Here is a 24,945-nt window from a genome sequence, read left to right as displayed (position 1 = left end):
AGAAGAAACCTAGAGGTTTCTTTCTCCTCAGTTTCAGTTTTCTTACTGGCTATCAAAAATAAATTGATTAGTGTATGTTGTCTTTCCTATCTGGGGAGAATTTCTATTCATCCATAAAAATGCAATATGTCTCGATGTTCTTTGCTTGACTGATTTAAGTTCATGAAAAGAAATTGGGCCATCTGAAAATAAAACTTGATTTCTTTGGCTTGACCTGTTTCAGGAAGGACTAGGTTGACATTTTGGGATGCGAAAAACAGAAGTCAGGGACTGGAAAAGAAACAAGGGAAGTGTTAGGAAACAACGGTGAAAGTCACCGGGACCAAATCAGGACAAAATAAAGGTGTTCACCACTTTTCCCTACTATTCCAGGCATTTAAAGGCTGAAGGTGAATATCAAGCAGCTGACATTGAAATATTGAAAATTAGGAACAGTATGTAAAGAATTCATTGTGGCGGTATCAAGTGTCAGCTTTCAAGAAAACCAGGTCTGTAGTGACAATCTGTGTCACTATGACTGAATGTGCCTTTATCAATCACCATTAAGTTCTTGGGAAAGGGGATGCATTTAACTGTTAGATCTGGAGAGTCCATGAAGAGACTCAAACGGTGATATAACTTTCCAGACAGGAAATTCTGTGTGTGGATAAGACAAGAAAATGCCTGTCATGTTTCCTAAGGTCCCGGGCAAGGAACAGCAACTAACAATAACATCAAGAGAAAAAACAGCCGAAGATATCGATCTTAAAAGTTACAGCAGAATTTCATACACTCCCTCAAAGTGTCTCTCAAACTCCAGTATCCCACAAGGAGGGAACTCCACACGAAGTGTAAAAGTCCTTTTACATCTCTGAAAAAAGCCTGGAAGGGAAGGGATATTCTGCCTACAGAGTGAGAGGTACTCTGTGAACCTGGAGTCCTTTTGGACTTTGAAACCAACCGATGTGATAATATTTTCTGATCTAAAAAGGCTGTTCTCTCAATTTTCACAGAAACAACAGGCTTAAAATAAACAGCGTGGACGTGTTGTTTTCTTCCTTGATGCCAGCATCTCTGTGTGAGACCTGAACACCTAACGCCTCTACACTGTGTAACTTCTGTGTCTTACTGTTACAAACCCCAGCTGCTCAATCGGCTTTGGCCACTGTATGGCAGTAAATAAGACACAGGCCTGTATTTATAATTTGAAATGTTAATTTTCATTGCCTATGAAGATCAGGCTGTGACCAGGACTGGCTGATGAGGAAATCTATCTCCTTTTGCCTCTCAGGCTGTGGAGACAGCACTCTCCTGCAAAAGGTCAGGGATGAGGGACAGGAATCAAACAGCTGCACCTAAATCTGCTGGTGTCTTGACTGTGGCACTGAGTGAAAAAGGGCTACTCCCATATAGCTTCCATTAGTGTTTGTATGAGACAGGACTTACTGATGAAAACCAAGTCTCCTCTTCAATGGACAAAATTGTTTTTGACGAACAAAGCTTATTTTCTAGCGTATCACCTATGCCTAGAAACAAACAAATGCTGGAAAGAACGTCTTTCCTTCGGAGAAGTGACGTTATCAGATCCTTGTCACAGCTGTCTAGAAGGCGGTGAAATATTAACACTCCAGTACGAGTCATTCTGGATCAAATTTGTTTATACTTTAAACAGCTAGAAGATCTCTAGAGAGATTTCTCATGATGGTTTTGAATAGATTGAACTGAACATCAGCTGAACTGTGCAGGTTGGTTAAAATCTGATGAGGAAATATAAAAGATTTAAATAATGTATCACAGGTTCAAAAAGGATTAATTCAAAACTTTGCCCCATCCTGGTGCCAAGGGCTGCAACCCTGTCAGCACAGCTGTAAATCCAAGTGCCGGCATTTGGGCAATGCCAGCTTTTTATTCTCTTGATGTGGCTGGAACCTGATAAATCATGTTAAACATATCTGTTCTCTAGGCTCACAGAGACTTTGAACTCACCTTTTTCTCTAATTTATATCACAATGACACAGGTCTCTATAGTAAAAATAGCTTTAATGGAACAGAAGAAAGAAGAAGATTCCTAACAGAAGTCCCTTTTGTCTCAACCTCTTTGATAGAAATGAAAATTCCTTGTGCCATTCTAAACCAAGCAGCAATACACAGGATAACGCAACTTTTTCTAACAAAGAAAATTGTCTATACTGTGTAAAAGCCAGGAAGAAATATTTAGAGGTTTCATGTTCCTGCAGTTTTTGGAAGCACATCATTGCATAACTATTTCTCAAAGTGCCTCCAGTCAGCTTAAAAAGTTTTGCTGGTGGACGGGACAGGTTCAGACTCAAAGTAGCATTTTCTCTTACAAACTATAGGAGGCTAAGAGAGATGCATCCAGCACATTTTCTAGTGGCAAGAAGAAGATAGAGATCATGAGAGTTTCAGTGGCCTATTTTTAAATACACTGAATTACAGAAGGAACAAATATAAACAAGTCTGCACAGATGGAACAAGAAAAGAAGGAAAATGGGAGGGTTCTTTTCCTGGAATGTTAGCTAGCATTTCTGGTTGTCATGAGATAAGCAAGCCAGGCTTATGGAGGCATTACAGAAGTAGTCTGAAGTCTGAACTTGTTTGCCAGGTACTCTTCTATGAGAGGAAACTTCGTCTTTACTGCAAAAGTCACAGAAACTGGCTTGATAACATTGGAAGAATGTAGGCCCTCATGTGATCTCACAAAATGATCTAGTTTCATCTCTGGCTTTAAAGTCAACTATAGGTAGTTCATTCCTGAGAGATATTTATTTAATTTGCCCGTAAAAATCTCAAATGAAGGAGATTATTACCAAATGTCTTTTCTACTACATAATTATCATTTTGGACAAAAAGCCTCTCTTAATATTTAGGTTTTACTGCTGTTTAAACATTTTCTTTCTCCATCTCAAGTGAATATGGTAAAACTCTGAGTACCATTATGGTTTTATGAATCTTTTACATATAAGGAAGATATTGCACATTTTCTGTATTTTGTGCTTCCCTAGATCAAACTGGAGGAGTTAATAGCAGCTGCAATGACAGACAAAACCAGTGAAGCAGTATAAAATCTACACTGAGAAGTTTTTAAGTCTCATACACAGTAGTTACTTACAATTATTTAAATTTCCACTAAAATAGAATTTTGCATCAGCATTATAATCATGATTTAAACATGAACAAATTAAATTAGTCTTTCCTGGCGGGGGTAGCCTTTACCATAGCTCTGTGTTCTCCAGAACAAGTGATGGTAGAAGGTGTCAACTGATGTGCTGATAGTGCATGAAAGCTTTCTTTGCAGAGCATCCGAAGGGACACAATGACAGTATTTCTACACTCATCTCTCCAGATACTTGTGAAATGAAGGAGTCATGCCACAAAGTGAATTAGCAGTCACATTCTCACCACGACGTTAAGCAAAAAGTCAGCGTGTTTGTGCTAGTAAAAAACCCCATGAAATACTCCTCCAGTACTTATCTCCTCAACAGGACAATCATGCTCAGTGAGTTGTCTAAAAGCACAATGTAAACTCCAGTTCTGCAGCAAGGTATTTCACTGGGTAGAATATTGCAATGTGGATCAAAGTATCTCTTCCTCCAAAAGCACAAGCACATATTCAGCGAAGAAGCTGTCTTATGAACAATCTTGTGTTACGGGCTGTTACCTTCAGGTGTATTTTAGATTGTGTGAAACACCTTGTACATGTTCTTAAAACTCAATAAATCTAAAATTAAATAAGCACATGCAGACTAAATAATGGCAATATATAAACTATCAATAATACAGATAAATAATCACCCTGGCCAAGTCGGACAAACTTTGCAAGAATAAACATTGAAAAAATAATTTGGCTCAATCTCAGCATTTAGTAATACAGTTTTACTACTGCAGTTACAAGCCCCGTCACAAACAAATGAGTTAATTTTTGCATTTAATAAACATGACTCGACGACCACAACAAGATGTGGTAGATGATACTTTTATTTTCTGTACTCCTTCCAAAAATTGTATTTCCTCTTACCTTGAATCTATTAGTGAACAGCTCCAGTTTGGGAAATAACTCTCTGTTGGTATACAGACTCTGAAGAGCTTTCAAACACTTCAACCTCACTTCACCTTGCTAAATAAAACACATTAAGATTAGCTGAGAGAATACCCTAATCAAATGCACATGAATATTAAATAATAGCATACTGTAATTTGTTTAATGTACATTAAAATTGTATGCAAATGAGTTACACAAGTCAATTTGCAATTCAGCTAAAAACCAAAAACCACATGCAGCTGCCTACAAACAATGTTAAATCTTCTCCGTATTTGCATATATAAAGAATTTAAGGTGCCACACCTAAACATCTCTTACCATTTCCCTTTCAAGTAACTCCACAAAATATAAAGAATGTAGCAAATAAATACAAAATAAAGACATATGATCTCAAGGTGGTTGATGAGGACCGTGGCTATTTTTCTTTAGGAAAGAGACTACAGTTAACTTCGGCCTCATACCTGTTGTTCACAATCAACACACAAGTGTTTAAAAGGCCTGTAGCCCGCTCCAGCAACTCAGCCGTCTCCGAGCATCGTCCTTCCTTTTTCCAGGGCCAGAAAGAATACACACTGGATTCACTACTCCAAAATTTTCTACATCCCACCTCTCCATCACAGAACAAGCACAGGCTGAAAGACGCAAAATAGCCTGAGAGACTGGAGAGCGGGGCTGCTGCCAGAAGAACAACGCATCCAGGAGGCCTTAGGAAGAAAACCAGCTTGTGTCCGTCTGTCTGAGTTGTTCTGGTGGCAGCAGCTCATTCCCAGCGGCTCTTTACATGGGGATCGCTTTGATCAGGTGGCTGTAGGCAGGAAACTTGGGTGTCACAAGACGGTGCCTATGGATGAAGGTTTGTCACCTACAGGAACACTGACATCAGTGATAAAGAGAAGGGCTGGACCCACAGGTGTACAACTCAGCCCAGCTGCATAGTCTCAGCAAGCTACGGATTCTTGTTGAAAAGTATTTGCAGATGGCAAAAAGGTTATAAATACAAATCTGCTCAGACATAATCTGAAGAGTTCACTGCAGTGTGAACTTACTTTTATGAGACTCAGTACACCACCGAATCTAAGGCCTTAAGCTGCTCAAGAACTAATACAAATTACTGAACTTCTGTTATAAAACTCCATACCCAGAGGGCTTCTTTTCTGAGCCTATCTATTCCATAATCAAGCCTGTATTTAAAAAAACTGCTCCAGGTAGCAAATGAAAGAACATTCAGAGAATAACATTAAAACAGAAGCTAAAAATCCTTAAGTTTCTTCCCTGCTTCTCACCTCTTTCAAAAATTGAAACAGAAGATAAAAGAAGGGTAGAAGTTGAAAAGAGGATTTTCAGAAGAACTTTTCCTTGAAGAACTATTGTTCCTGAGAAATCACCTCTTTACATCTGTGATGAGTCTCCGAGCACTTCTGTTGTCTTCTAGGGATGTTTTTGACTACCATGGCAGAGAAAGTTAATGAGATCAAAGTTATGGTTAAAAGATCTATCGTAAGATCTTTCAAGGTACAGAAAGTAACTTTCTTAAAGATAAATTTTATGTGGATACGATCAACTGCTAAAAAAGCAGAGGGAAATGCTGCCTGTCATTCTGAATAGAAAGGCCAGGAGACATCACTAATCATTAGGAGAGGATGCACCGCCTTCACTTATTTAGCCACCGAATCATCCAAGCAACATAAGCTTTTAACACCCCAAACACATCTTTAGGGGAAGAAATACAACAGAAATTTCGCATCCAGGAAAGTGGGTGGGAATGCTGAAGTTAGGGTAATTCCTCAGAAATTTATGCCAGGGTAAAAGCTGCAAACAGTGACGCAGAGCAAGGACAGGAAGAGACTTACTAAAGTAAGAGATTAACTTATTTAATAAATTAATTAGAAGGTCAAGCACAAGAGGAATAAAAAAACAAAAGGAAGATAAACTTTAAAAGGCCTTGGCACACTATGGAATGGACACAAGCAAATGTTCTGTAAATACATTTGTGGCTCAATGAAGAAAGGTTCATTTGCTTTGAAGGAAGAGAAAAAAGTAATTGTCGCTTTTTATGCACACAGTGGGTAGGAGCATAAATAATAAAGAAGAACTATCACAGACTATTTAGATTATGCAAATAAGAACGTTTTAGTAGCAAACACAGTTAAGCACTAAAACTGCTACAGAAAGCTGTGGAATAACCAACACTGGAGCTTTTTCAGAAAATGTGACTGTGAGAACCACTGTGGATATACAGGGAACTCTACATTAAGCAGGAAAGGAATAAGGAAAAATATTTCCCAGACTAAACTTTAGTCAGATTTTCTGCAATTCTGAGCTGCAGTTCATAGTGAGTATGAGTCCACCTAAGGCAGCAAGCACTTGCGAGCACACAATGCCTTTAATTCTGTTAAAGGAAACGAGCACTGCTGTCCAGCTATTTTTGTGTAGTCATATCTGTGCTTTACAGAGAGAACATATCTGAAAGGAAAGCCGTGCCATTTTCTGAGTAAGTAACTGACAAATTATTTGCATTACCAGCGTTCTAAAACTAAGACCTTCCATCCTTCTATGTTTCATCCTCCAGAAAAATATACTTACTTGGTGTTTTGTCCAATTTATAATTGTGATGCTTCGTTATTGCAGAATCCTGAATTAATCCACACTGTCATAGGTTCTATGAATGCCTCTTTCTCCAGTCTATTTATTCCTGTAATTCTCCATTCTCTCATTAGATAACTATATGTTTTTATTATTTGTTACAGAAAATTATTTTTCATTTATTTACAACTTGAAATTAGAACCTAAACCAAACCCATTGAATATTTATCAACACTGTTCAGTGACGAACAGTTCTCATATTTTCCCTATTTTTGTTGAGATAACCCTCCAGGCACTTCTGACTTTTCAGCAAAGACTTGGTACAGCTGCTAATGAAGCAATAAGCAGTACATACACCTTTCATGGCAGCAGTGTTGGGGAGTCTGCATTTGTCTGGGAGAGTCAAGCTGTGCTCAAAATTCTCTTTAATACAGCAGAGCTGTGAAAAAGAATCCATCCTGATGAAAACACACCATTTTCCTACTTTTTTACATGCTAATCACAGGACTCATACCAACAATCTCACTGTGATCTACAGTCTGACCTCAAGCCACCTCAGATTCTTACTCATGTTCCACACAGTTGATACTTTCGAGAGGTAGTTTGCCATCTCCCAGGGAGAACCAGACTCCTCTTAACATTCAGGGACGCCACAGCTGCAGAAATGGTAAAGGTGCACTGCGATGTGCCAGCTCCCACGCCAGACGAAGGCTTAGATCACACGCAGATGGTGACTTTGTGAGCTCCCAGAAACACAGTTTTAAGTATTTTTGAATAGGTGGGTGGTCAGAGAGCCAGCAAAGTCATTGGTCTCTTTTCATGCTTCATGTTTTTTTCTTTTGGATCTTCTCAGTTATTTTTGGTGGCTATGGGTATTCTGCTCTTTTTATAAATTTCTCGGGGTTTAATAACTGCTAATTCATTTGCCCAGCTCTTTGCCCTACCATATTTCTGCAGATTGCTCTGTTTGTTGTTTTTTCTCTGGTCTAGAAAAATTACGTCAGATTCTGGAGATCTTCACCCACAGTTTATGGGATGACAATGATACACTGTGTTGCATTTTTGCTGCTCCAGGTTGTTGTGTTTTGAGGTAATCTGCTGCCTAATGACAGAAAGAGACGGATGAAAACGTCCTGCAGCACATGAGTATCTACAGGAGGAGTATCCTGGCAGGAGCCAGTAGTTGTGTTCTGTCTGCACATGCCCACTCAATCCATTTATGAAGATGCAGTGTATCACCTGATGCATTCTTGTAACTTCTCAAGCTTTCCCAAACCCACAGAAATTAGGTGGTACCAAGGAGATGAGATCAAGTTAAACACTCAGAAGTCTGGAAAAATGACAATTTCAGTTTCTATAAAATCTTAATAAAAACTTTTCTTTTTTTCATCCTTTTAAGTGTGGATGTCATCACAATGAAGTATTCAAAAGCCATCTATCTGTTCCAGAGGCCTCCGAGTTCATTCCTTTCACAGGAAGAGACTCCGAGTAAACAGAGGCACGCAAAGAAGCGGAAAGCATTTTCTTACGTGTTAGAAACTGGTTTAAGAACCATGACTGTCTAGGTATCTACAGACAAAATTGTGGTTTCAGAACAGCTCCATTCATCCATGAGGCAGGTGAAAATTAATACTGGACAGTCTGATTTAATGTTTTTGTTCTTGCTTTTTTGTTGTTGTTTTTAAAGGGTTTTTAAAATCTATTTTATTATATTCTTATGAATTTTTAATTTATGCTCCCACATCCAGGGGAATTTAGAAGATGCTTAAAAGGAGAGAAAGGCAGAATTAGAAACTCATATTTAAATGAGAAAGTAATCTATAAAAAACCAAAAAGCTCCATAGACATTAATCTGAAATGGATCCTGTAGACACGATTTACATACAGATTTCCCAAATCAGAGAACCAAATTTCTGTATCCTACCTCTGAAAGACTACACCAGAGATACTACAAAGAAGTGTAAGGATTGTGTCTTCCTTGTGGTTAAATATGTATGCCTTCTGAAGTAGAATATGAAGCTGGTCATGAATCTCGTACATGCTGCCTCCTCTCTTTTTTGTAGTAGCAAACGTCCAAAGAAGTTAAAAATTTTGGGCTGACGGAAATACCAAATGACTATTGCCTCAGCCTTCATTTTTTCAATATTTTAAGCACCGATGATACAAAAAATTACCTCCTGATCAAAGCAAAATTGAAACTTGGGTAGCAGCTAGAAAGTTTTTCAGATAGTGCCAATGAACCCCACACTGTTAAAGTACTTTTGGAGGGCTTGCGTTTTTTAATTGGCTCTTATTCCACCTTTTTTTCAATATATTCTTCTTGTTACGCTTCCTGTCTCCTCTCTGTGCCTCCTCAAATGTCCCCTTCTCTCGATTCTCTCCCTACTCATGCTTTGACACACAGCTCACCTGCCTACGACTTTCCCTAGTCTACTTACAATCTGTCTCGCTCTATACATTAAACATACTCTACATCAGTAAACAGTACCACCTATCTGGTATATCAGGTTATTAAACAGATTGGCTAGTGATTTAAAGACTCAGAATCCCAAGGCATTTCTGGGCCTTCAACAAAAAATATCACAAAGCAAGCAGAGGCAGGAGAGTAGCCTCATTCTGTATCTGGTCCAGATGCAAAACCTTTTGTTTTACCATAACAGCGTAATTTGAAATTTGTCTGATATGAAAGAATATATTAATTTTTAAAAAGCTGAGGTATAGCTGCATGTTAAGGCTGCAGACAGATGACGAGACCCCGTCCTGAGGTTAAGCTAACCAAAGAGGATGTGAGAAACTATTGGACATGACATGAGAAATTGCTGGATGTGACAGAGGAGAGTCTGAGAAGCTGACACCAGCCACAGACAGAACCGTCAGGAACGGTTGGGTTTTGCAGATGGTTAAAGGGAGCTCTGTGAGAAATGGCCAGAGCTCACAGAGACTAGAAGGGAGCTGAGAGGTGCCAAGTGCAACACTACTAGATTCTGCTCTGCCATTGGACATGCTACTTCACAAAAATGTTCTGCAAGAATTAGAACGTGCTCCGAAAAATCCACTGCAATTGTTCAAGGGATAAATTATTTTTAATTAAAAGCCCTATTAAAATGAAGTCCTCCACCACACCTAATCCTCCAACCTGAGTTGACCTCCTCACTGATTTGATAACTCGAAGCAATGATCTCCACCTCCTGAAGCATGCCTGCCTACTAGTGAGGCACACCAAAGTTAAAAATGAGGTACACAGATGGAGCAGCAGCTCTGTCCCTCAAAGCACAGTGACAGTCAGGTTTCCAGAACTAATCTTTAATGACAGAAGTGTGATGTCGCTACAGTAAGCAGTGCTCCTGCTTGACTGTAGCAGTAAGCAGGATCTTCCTCCTAATAAAGTTTTCAACAATGAGATGTAACGCAAAAGTTTGGAAGAAGTTTGTAAAGTAGAAGTTTGAGACCTATAGGTTTAGACAGGAAAGACAGCACATACCTAGTCTCTAAAGCATACGGGATACTCTTAACAAGCCAATTGTAGGTCTAAATCCAGGTAAGACCTAGGGCCTTGTCAGCTATAGCTAAAAACAAAAGAACCGATGTCAGCTAACTTCCTTCATTAGCAAAAGAAGTTGTTTTTCTAACTGATCTTATTCAGGCTTCAGCGAAAGAGTGATCAAGTCACATCTTCAATGTTAATATGCTGTCCGAAGCTACTGAAGAAAACATGTTTTTAAAGAATTAGCTGTTAACTACCAGTTATGCAAGTCAGCAGAATGAACTTGCAAAATTTGAATATTTTCCAGTAGCATTCCTAGGAAAAAAAGAACAGTCTGAATCAGGATGCTGGACTTCAATGAGCATTTCAACAGTATAGGTATGTTGCATCTGTTTTCCTTGGACAATGGTAGCAAAATAGGGGTGAGTGAAACTTCTCTTTCTCTTGTAATCAGAAGAAAAGCACCACAGAAACATTTCTATTTAGATATTCTAATAGAGACCGAAAACACGAAAAGCACATAAACCAAGCATGCAGTTTGGGAGTACTGTATCCTCATTTAAGTGAATACCTTGAGCTGGTTGAAAGAAAATTAACAGGCAAGAAAAAAAGAACAACGTCTTTTGTAAATCAAAGATGATACACGAAGTATGTCTTGGTTAGTGTAGTATCAGCTACCTACGCTACACTACAGTAATACACCATACTTACCCTGTCGTGTAGTGTCCAACCAACATATTTTAAATAACTATCATTCAGGAAGGCATCACTGTACATTTTCATCCAGACACCAATTTCTTCAATACAGACAGCTCTAATTTCAGCAATAGCATCACTAATAAGGAAAAAAGAAAAGGAAAAGCATTAACCAGATTACCAACCTATACCATTTACCTTTCATTCCCATTGCCCTAGCTGTAATATGTTGCTTTTACTTTTGATGAACTTCACCATGTAGAGCCTGTCATTGCTCACGCTGCATTTTCTGTTCCTTTATGTCTTTGAACTCACTGATCTAAAAAATTCCAGTATTTCTATGTTTAGATATATTTCCATTATCACAAAAAAAATCTCACCCTCGTTTGCTTCTTAGTCTATTAGTCCATTTTTTCCCTCCCTCTTTTCAAATAGAATTATGAATCCAACCTATAAACCTCCTCTAGACAATTGTTTCTGAAACGTGGTCACTCACATTTGCTTAACAGGCTTGACACCAGCTAGGCATGTAGAACAATTGTGAGGTTTAACCAAAGAGCCTGCCACAATGCAATTTGGAAGATAAACAGCTCTCACTTCATGCATTGCATGGAAAGCCCTATAACAAAACCCACAAGAATGACTGCATCTCAATATTGGTTTCTTCAATTTTCTTGCTTTTTCCTATATTCTGACTGTGGCAAGTGATGGAAGAGGCAGAGACATATCTCAGGCAGATTTATCAGCTGCTTATTGAGGAGGGGCAGCAGGAAACTGCCTGGAGAGATCACCGAAAGAGATCAGGGATGGAAATTATTTCAATCTGATTGGCACTTTCCTGCCCGACTGACAGAGAGCATGGCGTATTTACTAATAATGAACGACGGGTAAACAACGGGAGAAGGGATTGGGGCCATCTGGCCCTTTAGTAATTTCATCTCTGAGACATCTGTTACTATGAGAAACCACTTGTGCCACTCCAGCTGGCACTGCTTCACAGTTCAAAATTTCAGCTGTAATGAAAGAGGAACATAAAGAGCCACTGTACAGAAGAAGGGAATGTCTAGTGCTTTGCAAAAAAAAGGCTTGCTTATAATTGAGACTTTTGTTCTGCATTTGTACTAAAAAAATCTTTTTGGAAAAGTAATAAACATCAGTTTAGTTCTAGAACAGCACCAGGAGAGCCCAAAGATGAAAATTAATTTATGGAAAGAAATAAAAAAATAAATAATTTCTAAGCTTCAAGGAAGATAATAATTGCAAATTAAGAGAAACTGTATTTTCCCTCAAATTTCAAATTTTACAAAATAAAAATAAAATACACCAAATCTTAAGTTCAAGACACTTATTGAATATATTCATACACACCAAATAGTGAAAAAAACCCCCCATGAGTCCTTCATACTGTAACTGCTTACGTCCTTCCAACCTACAGACTGGTTCCCCTCAGTGGGTGCCCCTGCACTGCACAGGATCTTCCAGATACCAGGGTGAAAACCAGAGCTCCAACACGAACACGGCAACCAATCGCAGCGGCACATGGCTCGATGTGAAACTCCTACAGTCAAGTCTCTGTTTTTCTCACTGAATTTCAAATTACACAGAGGAAACCGTACTGATGTAACAGCATAAAACACCATGAGGGGCAAATTTGTTGGAATGCCACTGAAACACTAACATTGACTTTCTTTACCTGCACGACATACACTGATTTTATCAACTTTCAAACAGAATCATTAAAACTGGTCTGTTGAACCCCCTGAAGACTCCTTTAGCCTCAAAACTAAGGTAATTGTCAATTCACAATGTAGAAAGCCACATTACAAGCAGAGTAGGACATTAAATAAGCTGTTCCTACCAGGGATTTTTCAAATGGGTTTTAGATGCTGTAAGGACAAATGTGCTAAAATATCACATTTGAGGGTCTGCAGTAAAAAAAACGCGTTCATTATGGTGAATGCAGCCACAAGGAAGACAAGTTCTAATTAAAATTATGAATATATTCATATATATATATGTCTAATTGTATATTATTTCACACTGAACTTGATTAACAATTATCTTATATGGAACTATTTCTAAACTATTTTTAAAACAAAATATAGTTGGAAGGAATCAGAATGCAAGACATAAAGAAAAGATCATTAAGTATGAATCAAGAAAAAAAGTGGAGCCTCATATGCAGCAACACAAAGCACCCATGAAGACATTTCCACTGAGGGCTGACAGCCTAAGTCATCCAAGTAGGTTATTTCACCATCTTATAAATTTACTAACTGCGAAGCATTTGGGAAGGATTTAACGGCAATCCCAAAAAGAACCCAAGTGTCAACAGTCGTTTAATCACGCAGCACAGCCAGCCAAAAACAAGGAAAATTTATCTTTTCTGTAAGAAAGTGTTCAAGTTTCACTAGGCAGACAGTGAAAAAACAATTCTTGATTCAAAAGCTTCTGAGGGATCCCTAGGCACTATGGACAAACACTCACTCCAAGCTGCTAATTATAATTTAAAAAAAAAAGGAAGAAAGAATAAAAAATAAAAAAGGAAGAATAAAGCTATTCAAATAAGTACATGATTCGGTATAATAAAAATTTAACATCTTCAGTATAACTGAAAATGAGAAAGAATCACGCATAAGGCATGGGAGACAAGCCAACAGCACAATTTGTGAGACAGCAATTTCTTACTCCGTCACCATAACTGTGGTACCAACAAGAATCATTTGTCTTCTTGCCAAAATCACCAACACAGATTCCACTCCTGCACGATGCTGTATCAAACATGAATACAGCCAAAAAACCTTAACATCTCTGCTACACCTGTGATCGATTGCTTGTTATTGAACTATAATATTTTTCTTGCAATTTTTACACACTTAAGTGTATTTTAGCTTCTTGTCATAGTCACTATCAATTGTTCAGGTTTTTGAAAATATACACTATTTGTGGGTGACACAAGAACAGATAAATACTAATCATAACAGCACTGGAAGCGTTTTCGGAATAATTCATGCACTATTAATTACCATGATTATAAATTAGTGACATGAGTTTGCATTACTTGCCAAATGCTTCTAGAGAGGAACGGAACAGCACAGAAACCAAAACTAATGCTGGATCTACAAATATTAGATATAAAATATATTTAACCTTCTCTTCAGCATAAACTGCAGAGTAATGTCTATGCGGTGAATGGGAAATATGTAGCTATTTGCAGCAAAGTTCACAACCTATATTCCTACTCTTAGTGTCCCCATGACACAAACTTTGTAAAGGGATTTGACAAAAGGGGATCAGGTAAGAAATTCACCGTATTTTTTAAAAATTTGGGTTGACAAGGTAGGCTCATAAAACTTAGGATAAACCATAGTAAACAGTGTCAGGAAACAGGTTTTACCAGTTGCTCTAGAGAAACAATCCTCAAAAGTGTCACTTTAGCATATATTTCACACTAAATTACACTCAAGTATTTTGATTAAGGCCAAAAATATTTAGGATCCTGAAACGTAGAGTCTATAATGGATAAACTGGGATAAGTCAGGTGGAGATGGCTATGCTCCTCAGAATCTTGCTGGAGTGGTTGCCAGTTACAGCTTCTGGGTTCTCTCAGTCTATTTGAACACCAACTCCTTTAGGTTAATGAAAACCAAAACTGAAAGCAATTTAAGCTAACTTGGCCAGTGTGCACCGAAATGGATGCTTAAATCCTTCCTTAAAGCATTGCCAGTGTTAAGGAGATGGAGATGACTAGCAGAGCAGTAACTGCTTCAAGACTTTTTGGAAACTCTTAAAGGTTGCTTGAGTGCACACTTACTGCCTGTTTGCTTGCCTCAGCAAACCTCTGGGGTTTGCTGCTTCTCACATCTTGCTCATAAGACAGAGAGAACTGCAGATAACCCTCAGAAGAAGATGGCATTTACTCAACATGCAAATCATAGAATTGTTTAGGTTGGAAAAGACTTTCAAGATCATTGAGTCCTACTGTTAACTGACAGGTTCACCACGAGGCCATGTCCCTAAGCACCACACCTACACACCTTCTAAATGCCTCCAGGGATGGTGACTCCACCGCTTCCCTGGGGAAGGGAACAGAAAAAAACTAAGGTGGTTCAGTCAATGGGCTGTAATAAGCATTAGTCTACGAGAAAACTTTCTAACAGAGACAGAAACGAGGGTCAAATCAGCTGCCTCTGGCATTTCTGGAGATGGAATCTCAAATTCTCAGGCAAGGGACATGAAACGGTGCTGGTCAACAACAATATACCATTGCCAGTTGGATCAAACTATGCCTGTCTCTTGGACTGCTTGGCAGTTTCTAAACATTTTTAAGATGGAGTAAGAATTGGACAACATACCTTCTCTATTTTTTTCTGGGACTCTCCCATCTCTGGAGATGAATTAGGACCCCATAAGGGAAGAAGAGCCAGAAAAATAAGGGTGCAGAGCTCACTTTCAAAAATTCTGGTATCCCACCCCTGGGAGGGGTTGGTAAGCAGCACTTCCATTTTTAAGTAATTTTTAGGTAATTCTGCACAGTCATTTCAATAATGTGTTACTAAGCCAGTTATTCAATGCTCTTGCCAGACCACGGAATTGTATTGTTTGAATTTCAAGATGTGGTTCTATGGATCTCTAAAGCCAATGTTTCTCAGAGACTCAGATACTAACACCTTTGCCTATACGAAATGTGATACTTGGCTTTGTAGGAATGTGATACTTGGCTTTGATTTTAAACTTTAATATTAAGGTCAAACTCATTTAAGTACAAAGATGTAACCTTTCGCCTTTCTCTTTTCTTTTTATGCCTCTAAGCAACAAATGGTAATTTCTATCTGTTATTTCAACATACATAAAAACATAACACATTTTCTTGTCACCTAAGATATGTTTCACATTCAGGAGGGAGGGAAAAGGATTTTTGTTTGGTTTTGTTTGGATTTTCATTTCCCTATGCTGACTGGTTTTTGCTTATCTCGGTCTCTTACCTGCTTCCTCACCAGACTTCCATCTAATTTCCCCTCTCCCTTTTTTTCATGCAACACTCTTGTTTCCCAGAGTAGAACTCACATGTAAGTTGTCACCATCATCCTATTTACTCAGTAGGAGGGCAAGGAGCACCTTGGAAGGAGACAGAAGCATCTTCTCTGTAAAGATGGCATCTAGATTTGTCAAGTTTCATCTTAATTATCAGTACTTCCAAAACAATACCTCAGGACAGGCTCACTGCATTGCATAAATTCACAAAATCACCATGTCCATCAGTCTGAGGATTCCCATTCAGGTCTGGCAGAAGTTAAACCTGTAATAGTACTGTTTTGCTGGACATTTAACATCTGGAGGAACAGCTCTTTAAGCATTCAAAACAAAAAGATATTACGAAGTAGGACTCAAATAAGAATTCTCTGGATCTTACCCTCTGAAAGGGAAATCCATTGCGAAGTCAAAAGTAGGGAAGTAGCAAAACCAAAATGCTGACATCTCACATAAAGGTAGAGGCTGATGAACATTTTAAAAATACTTGTTACATCTAAGAAGCTATGTGGCAATTATCTTAGATTCAAAGTAATCTCTGATGCGCAGATACAAGTGAAATAAAGAAATAGGCCTCTTGGGTTTTTTTTTAATACCCATGTACCCTGCAAGCAATTTTCAGCTTGTTTAACTTCAGACAAAAAAAAGGGCTACTTTCAAGATCCCTGACCTACATGCATACAGTATCTCATTATTACATACCAAAGGTATTACTCATAAAGACACAAAACTGGTTATTTTGAGATAAGAACCTCCAAACGTGATCATATCCGAACCCCCACACGTGGTTTGTACAATATTATTTTTTTTTTACTCTTTCCAAGGCCTGATATTCTAGAGCGTCTCTGCACAACCTGTTCCACAGTCTGACTCCCCTCAGGGCCCTGCAGCCCTGTTTACCACAGTCACTATCTCTTCTGGTTTTATGCTCACCAACATGAGCTCTAACTGAATTTACTCTTAACATCTCCTCTTCAATGCTAACTCTCAGTTAGCAACACAAAAACAGTCAGAAAAAGTGATTCAGGAAAGCGATACGGAAACATGCAGTAAAGTAGGTATGTGTCCTGCGTGTTTATTAAGAATACATCAATTTTTGACCAAAACTGTTGTTAACACTGGACTAACATTACACCTAGAAAATTGTTAAGCTGATTTCGTAATTTTTTATTTTTCCAATGTGAAAAGTGGTCATTGAAATCTTTCAGTAAATTGGAAGCCAATCTACAGAAAGACCAAACCTCAACGCAACACTGGCTTACTAGCTGGAAGAGAGCTACGTTCTGAACAAAACGGTTTGAGGTCGCCTTTTGTCTGGATCAAGGACTGGCTATTTAAGTTACAAACTCAGTAGGCATGAATCCGTGGGGCAGAGTCTGAGTCATATATGGAGAGGGATTTATTCTCTGGGAATAATTAAAATGGTGTTCTTTGGAAATCATTACCACTTGTGCATGGTCTAAGGGCTGTAAAACAATGTCCAGTTTATGACTCATTTGAACTATTTGAAAGAAGGCATGCTTAAGATACATCATGGAAGTAGACAACAGTTCGAGATTCTTTCCTTTTTTCTCCCCCCTGCTGCCCCTCACCCTGGTTTTCGCTTCAATTAGCTGGTTTTAATACAGGTATTCCCCTCCCCCCACCCTTTGTATGTTCTTGCACAGCCGTGGCTGCAGAAATTTGAATCTAGCTTGTGTCTTGCCTGAAGATCACTCATAGCGGGGTGTATGCTGGAACAGACTCTCTTAGGAACTTCCCAGAAGTTAAAGAAGCCAGAGAGATGACAACTCCTCCCAAAAGCAGCTCTCGGGGCAGATCTGGAAGCACTTACTTGTTCTGACCCTCCTGCCACCCACCCTGCTCAGAGCACGCTACTGCTTGACTTGATTTCAGCAACTGCTTCCGTGGTCTAACAGAGTCAGCCGAGGCATCTTTTTTCAGGGCACGGATAAGCTGAGTTTATTTATTTGGCCTCGCCTTTGTTACAGGAGTATCATCAAAATCAGGCCTTTACTAATGGTGGCAGGAGGCATGGTAAGAAATCTTGGTTACAAAAGGTGGATTTAAAAAGAAAGAAAGAAAAAAAATAAAAGGAACAGCATGCAGACTGTCAAAAGGCAGATGCAGACCACCAAAAGGCAGAGTTTTTTTCCAACCCCACACAAGAGCATGAGGTACCAGGAAAATACTTGAAAGTGACTTCTTCTTTGATACAATACACTGTATTCTGAGGGTACAAAAATGGAAACACTCCTTGCATTTAATTTCTTCACCTTTGTTACCTACACATCACAAAAGCTGCTTTCATAACAGAATAGAGCGGGTGCTATGCTGAGCTAATATTCTAATTTACGCATTGGCTCTGTATCCCCATCCTTCTGTTGCCAAGTAACTCAAGGCTTACTGACCATGAACTGTAAAAGTTCTTTCAAGTATCAATCTTGTGTACCGAAGATATATGCTCCAACTCCATTGTCGTGTTCACACTCACATATTTCTTAGCACAAGCCCCTTCCAGGTTTCCCGCACATTTTTCACTGTATTTACTATTATCTCTCTGCCCAACTGAACTATGGGTTCCTCTTCACCTTCTAACCCTCTTCTCACACAATCTTGCTTATTTTCTGAAATTTGTCTAAAAGGCATCATAAATGAAAAAGGTTTAAAGCAGAATTTAGATCTGAAAGGTTAATTGCATCGTTTAGTATCCTTGAATTGTATCTTGTGACTTCAGCAAGCCAATTAACATTTAAAGAACTGGCTGCACCAAGATGCTGTGGATGCTCTGAGGTATCTTATCATGCAAACCAACCCCAAATCTATTTTAAAAGGCTACTGTGCTCTGAAAAACCATAGCACACACCAGTCCAAATCTACTGGTTTGTGCAATTCCAGAACAGAAGAGCACATTCATACATACACATGAATATATAAACTGCTCTGGTTTTGTATTCACAAGACATAGCGTATTGACTATTAAAAAACCCTCTGTGATGTGCTAATACTGCAATCACTTTAAGTTCTTGCTACAAACATCCAAAACAATTAACAAACAAAAAACCCATGTTATCTGGAATTAAGACTTATGATTGCCTTTATGTAATTTCAGAAGGGAAATGCCTAAAGCACAGTTGTAGCTGTGGCTAAAGCACATATGGTGGAAACATCAGAAACTTGCTGTTTACACCTAAGACATACAAAAGGAAATGCAGAGTAGAGGTGCTCAGCAACCAAAGCTGCCTTCCTATGATACGCAGGGATCATTCGATTATTTTTAAGATCTCATGTTTGTGTTCACACCTCAGACAATTTTACTTTTCAAAACACAAAGGTTCAAATTCCATGCCCCTCACAACTCTTTAAAGCTGTTTTACTGAGTTAAAATAAAATTGTGTGGATGCCTCTACTGTGTAATTTATTAGGGTTACACTTATACTTTCTTCCGTAACTTCAGTGGTTTTGATGTTTTTGTGACATTTAGAATGCCACATCAGAAGAATAACCAACACAGAAACCGCCCTTGACATTATTTACAACTATACTTTGTTATCAGAGTCTATTGTAGCATGCATTTTCTTACCGGTATCTATGAACAAATATACCCTTAAAAATAGAGTTCATCATATTCTCGATTTCATCTTGGTTTTCTTGCAGCTGAAAAAAAACAAAACAAAAAGTAAATAAAAGATCACTGCTTACTATAATTTGATCTTCTACAACTCCTTACTGGGAAACGTTAGAAGACCATGGAACAGCATTTAACCAGTGGTATTAGTAGATTCACCAATTTCTACTTTTCTAGCACCTATAATATGTGCATGTATACACAAATGTCAATTAATTTAGTTCCAAATTTGTCGTCTGAAGTGGTCATCATCATTTTTTTGCTACTGAAATCTGGACAGTGTGTTCAGTAATGGCGGCAGTCCTGTACTCATAGTTAACCCATGCAGACTTGTGAGTGAATGACAGCTGCAGACATGAGGCCGGTTACAGATCAGGAATCCCCTCTGAGAAATTCAGTGACCTGTTTAAGGGAAGTGCTTAAAGATGTTCTAAACCTCAAGTGTGAGCATCAGTCACTTTAACTTCAGCACCCATGACAACTGAGCTTCTGAACCAGGAAGCTTTTCCGAATCAGAGCACTGGGTGCATGACACTGGAATGTACCTGACATCCAGGCATTACATTGCAAAAAACCAAATCCCAATCAAAACCAAGCCCACATGAAAAGGTGTTATGAATATGTTTTTACAAATAAGAGTGTCTTTTACAAAAAGTTGTTATTTCCTGTGTAACGTGAGCACGCTCTGCAAGTAGTACGCAAAGCTCACTTTGTGTCAATGAATACGTTAACACAACTTAAAGGAACACCTTGGAATCAATTAAAGTATTCTCATACTGTCACCTTTTGTAATAAACAAAGTATGTATGACTTACACCAAAATGCAGTTTTGTTACGTAAGACGATGCCAATTTTATATGAACAGCTTTTGGAGCAGAACTGCCAAGACACTCAAAGCCATCACTCTGCCATGAAGGTGTTTCTTAATGTCAAAGCAGAACACTAACATGTGGGAATGTAAATTTCTCCATATTTTCGGTACGAAAACCACAACAGAGCCTTGCTAGTGCAGAGTGCATACATGCATAAAATAATATAACCTGCATAATTATGGATATATATACTGAATGGATAAAACATCTTAAAGCAAGAGGGAGAATTAAGATCAGCTGTTTTGACTCATTGCATGGCATGAGCCCATAAACACTTTCACCTACGGGTTTACATTCTTCAAGCCATGTTTATAAATATTTCTACAGTGTCTCCCAGATAAGATCTAAAGCAGCTTGCAAAACTCTGTAAATGAAGTCTCCCAGCTTCCTAAAACCTAAGGAGGTGCTGCCTCCACTTTGCATATGGAAAAACAGAGGCATGAAGGGTTCTTGACTAAACTGTCAAACACTGCCAAAGAAATTAATTTCACAGTAAAAGGGATTATGTACAAAGCGAAAAGTTGGGTGTGCACCAGCTCTGTGTATACCAAAGGGCTGGTACACAAAACAAGCATATTTTGACGTGGCTTCTGAGATAATCACTTTTTTCAGCATCAGCTCAACCAAAATATGCACAGACTAACGGCTTGTTCAAGAATACATAACCCCAAAAGGGAGCATCAATCTCCAGTCATGCCTCAAGTGGTTGACTTCACAGGCTGCAGGCAGGCAAACACCCACAGAAACATGGGGCCAGAGACAACCTGGTGAGGACGGGAATGAACCAAGAATCCTCAGGAAGCCCTGCAAGGGAAAGGGAAAGCTCCTGGAGAACTCTGGGTATGAAAACACATCACAGAAGAGAAGTAGGAGAGTCTGAACCATATGAGCTACAGGAAGGGTAAGATCCTCAAGAAAAGTGTACTTTGACACTTCTTTGAATGAGAAGTTGAGCAGCACCATACAAGACTAAGTGGCACAGATGAGGCAATGGCATGGATGGCCTCCTCTCTCTTTTCCCGCTTTTTCTACTGGTATTTACGGCTCACTAGAAACACGCTAAGTTACCCCCTGTATAACTGATACAGCGATCAGGTGCTGGGGTAGAAGAGAATCAAAGATTCAGTAGGTCCATATGAGACCCTTTTTACACTTGAGTGCTAACATTTAAAAGACAAAATTCTCAAATGTATCTTGGTTTCAGTAATGAAATAGCAATTCTTTGAAAAACATTAATTTTCTCCAAAACTTTAATTGCTTTTTACACGTTCAGCTTTTCTAGATCATGTACTTGAATTTGAGAGCTTAACTTCAGGCATCTTGAGAGATCATTTAAGTCTTGTGATTTCTGCTCTTATCAACGCAAAAGCAATTTAACGCTCCCTCCCATCCCCAACTTCAGTAAATTATTTTCTTGAATCTGCAAGCATTCTGAGAAGCTCAAAAAGACATGTATGAGTAACTCAAATTTTGAATTACTACTGGCAGCTACTAAAATACAACTTCTGTTTTGTGGCAGATTGTTACATAAATCATCTAGTTCAGCTAAAAAGCTCCTTGACGAGAATAGACCTTCACACACTGCTCTCACATTAGGTATGTACAAGGTGACATGAGAAAGAAACACTTCAGAGAGAGTGTTTCACCTCTTCTACTTTAGATTAATTTGCCACACTTGGCTGGCAAACTGTCCCTAAATAACTTCACAAGGACAAGGACAGGCTTGTGTATATGCCTATGAGGGTTTATTCAGATGACACTACATCAAAAGAATCAGCTAAGAAAGTGCCAGCACCGTTGTAAATTCAATATATTTAAACACTATGTCAGGAATTCTTAGACAGAGGCACTGTGCCATCTAAACCCAACAATTCTCCTCCATACAGGGCCCTCTACGGTGCCTCACACTACGTGTCTGAGCACATACTCCTCACCACCCCTCCTCTCTGGCTTACTCCTGTGTAACATTTTGATTAGTTTTGGCAAGTAGTGGTACGAGAGAGTGACTGAACATACATATCAAAAGTGAAGGTTTGCCAAATGCTCAATCTTCTTTCAGGGATTCACAGCCCTGTGCTATCCTGGGTACCATTGCTTTAGAGTCTCCCCAGGGCATCTCCAGCAGACACCGAAAAGAAGAGATGAAGGAATGAGCATAGAGGACGTCCATACACACAGAGATACTAAACAAAGTTAATCAGTGTAACTAATTACTTCATCCTGCCCTGGAAATGCAAAGCAATAACGAAAAAGTCCGGGACAGAAGCTCTGCTCCAGCTATTTCGACATACTAATTCTGCGTTTTAAAATGCTTTATGGCTGATATTGAATTTAATATTTAATTTAAAATGTTTCCCTTGCAGCTTGGGCAGGAGAGATTATTTTTGTTTTGTATCCTATATGCATGATTTTTAAGAATTACAAAAGTCAAATAAAATTGTGTCACAGATCATACCAGTAAAACAAAAATAAAAATACATAATTGTAATTATCCCCAGACAAAGACTACAAATGGTCAAGAAATTTTGAATCAGTTACGCCTAAAAGGCGTAAAGCACCCAGATATCCTTAATTTGCCATGGAGAAAAACAGTGGTTGAGGAAATAGATTCAGAACTACTACATTAAAAATGGTAAATTTAAATCTAAGTCATACATACTTCAATTTTTCAATCAATCTTAGGAGTTTTACACAGAATCTTTACAGTTTATGGCTGTGTGGGTGGATATGTATTCATTTTGTACTTTTTAGCTTTTAAATACAACTTTAAAACTGAATTTCCTGGGATCTAACACGTTATTTAGGGATGATTACAGCAACCTTCTAATGATTTTGCTCACCTAATGCCAGATTGGTACTTACTAAAAGCTACTTTAATGTCTCCCTAGCTTCTTCTCCCTGAGACCAGGTGCTATAGCCTCCACTCCTGTGTTTCTTGAAAGTAGCTACAAAAAGAAGCACTAATGAGACACTACGTGATAACTGAAGCGATTAAAGGGAGAAATGGGCAGTGCAGTGAGGAGACTAAATGTGATTCTCTTTTCAAAACCTGTTTGCATTACCAAAACAGCTACTACTTACAACTTGAGACTAATTTGCTTCCTGCCTGGTCACATACACAGGGCCGTGAATTGAAATTGTCCTGTGCATGTAGAACAGCGCACAAACTCGACTGAATGTGTTAATACAAGATTTAAAAATGCAGCCCGAGTAATACGCTTGAGATCACACTAACACGACCGCAGAACTGAACTCTTGTTTCTCACTATGGTACTCAAGTCACAAACCACCCTGGACTTGCTGTTGGAGGGAATGAACATGAACCAGGGAAAAAAAAATAAATCTTTTCACTTGCCTCTTTTCTTTTCTGAAGCAGCAGCTCCAATCTTTCATTAGCTCTTTTGCCAATCATTTTGTTTCTCTCAGCTTCGTACTGCCTCTGTGTATTATCCTGATGAATGCTCAGGTTTAAGGCAACATTCACAAGAGCAGTCATAAGCTTCATAGCTGCAATGGCAGAAGACAGAATATGACTCTTTACCTGTAGTCAGTTCAAAAATACTGCCTCGGCAGATCCATACTCACAGCAAATAACCAACTCGACCCTGACACAAAGCCACCTGGAAAGGCATTTCCCACCCACCCAGGTCACTTGGCTGATCTAAAGATCAGAAAAGAGAGTATATATGCCGCGCTGAGCTCCAGGCAATGTTCTCACTCATCTTCTGCAGAAAATTATGCAAGTTCTGAGTGTCTACGGTCAGTGAGCAAGCACATAAATCTGCAGGACCAGTGTACGCCACAAAGCCAGTTACTATGGAGTTCTACTAAGAATCATCATTATAGATGCCTTCATACTAAGGGTAACTCTTACCCAGTAGCTACTGAGGATTACCCAATTTACAAGGGACCATGGTGCTGTTTCTCTGAAAGTAAGTCTGGCATTGCTCTAAAGTCAAGTGTATAGTGGCATAAAAATAAAATTAGAACTTTATGTACCTCCTCATCTGCATTTTCATACACAGTGAATATAATATTTTTCATTTATATTTTTCTGTCTTAATTTATCTTTACGAAAACATTAATATGGGTCTTTCCCGTGATTACATGGCACATCACATTTCACAATACTGAAAAACAGCAAAATAATTTAACAATCACACCCTCTCTGGCTAAATATGCAACACTGTGTTCAACGTAGAGAGGCAACTATACAAATGGGGAAGTGAAATTACTCTTCGGGTAGCTCTGTCTTGTGCCGTTATTGCTCAAAGCCGGTAATTCTAGAAGCACCCACATGGACTTCTTGTCCAAATTTCCCTGCTATAGTGAATCATTTCTCATTCAAACTGGCTAGCACAAAGGAAATTTGAAACGAAAGAATTAAAAAACACTCCTTCAAGAATAAATGAAATGCTAGAAGTAGATTTTCATAAATTTTATCAAGACTGAGCTCCACAGCATCATGCTGACCCTAGCTCTGCAGGACAGCAACATAATCAAAATGTGGAAAAACTAGCTTGAAGGAAATCCGCAGAATCAAAACAAAACTCTCAAGCTTGTTAAACAAACAAGTTAATAAGTGGCATGTATTATCACTGGAAAACGCTGG

At 38.7% G+C, this 24,945-nt stretch overlaps 1 protein-coding gene across 1 annotated transcript in view; it reads right to left on the bottom strand.

Annotated features, from left to right (window-relative positions):
• Positions 1–24,945, bottom strand: part of LOC104279369 (cohesin subunit SA-1) — a gene marked incomplete at its 3' end in the record, with an annotated part of 136,558 nt that overhangs the window by 46,261 nt on the left and 65,352 nt on the right. Inside the window, exons 8-11 of the mRNA XM_009876635.1 lie at positions 23,689–23,840; positions 19,417–19,490; positions 10,818–10,941; positions 4,016–4,114 (exon numbers count right to left, since the gene is read on the bottom strand). Coding sequence (XP_009874937.1) covers positions 4,016–4,114; positions 10,818–10,941; positions 19,417–19,490; positions 23,689–23,840 — 449 coding nt within the window. The remainder of the gene's footprint in view (positions 1–4,015; positions 4,115–10,817; positions 10,942–19,416; positions 19,491–23,688; positions 23,841–24,945) is intronic.

The sequence above is a fragment of the Apaloderma vittatum genome, unplaced genomic scaffold, assembly GCF_000703405.1.
Source record: "Apaloderma vittatum isolate BGI_N311 unplaced genomic scaffold, ASM70340v1 scaffold719, whole genome shotgun sequence".
Taxonomy (NCBI): Eukaryota; Metazoa; Chordata; class Aves; order Trogoniformes; family Trogonidae; genus Apaloderma; species Apaloderma vittatum.
This window is presented reverse-complemented; position numbering and strand designations above follow the sequence as displayed.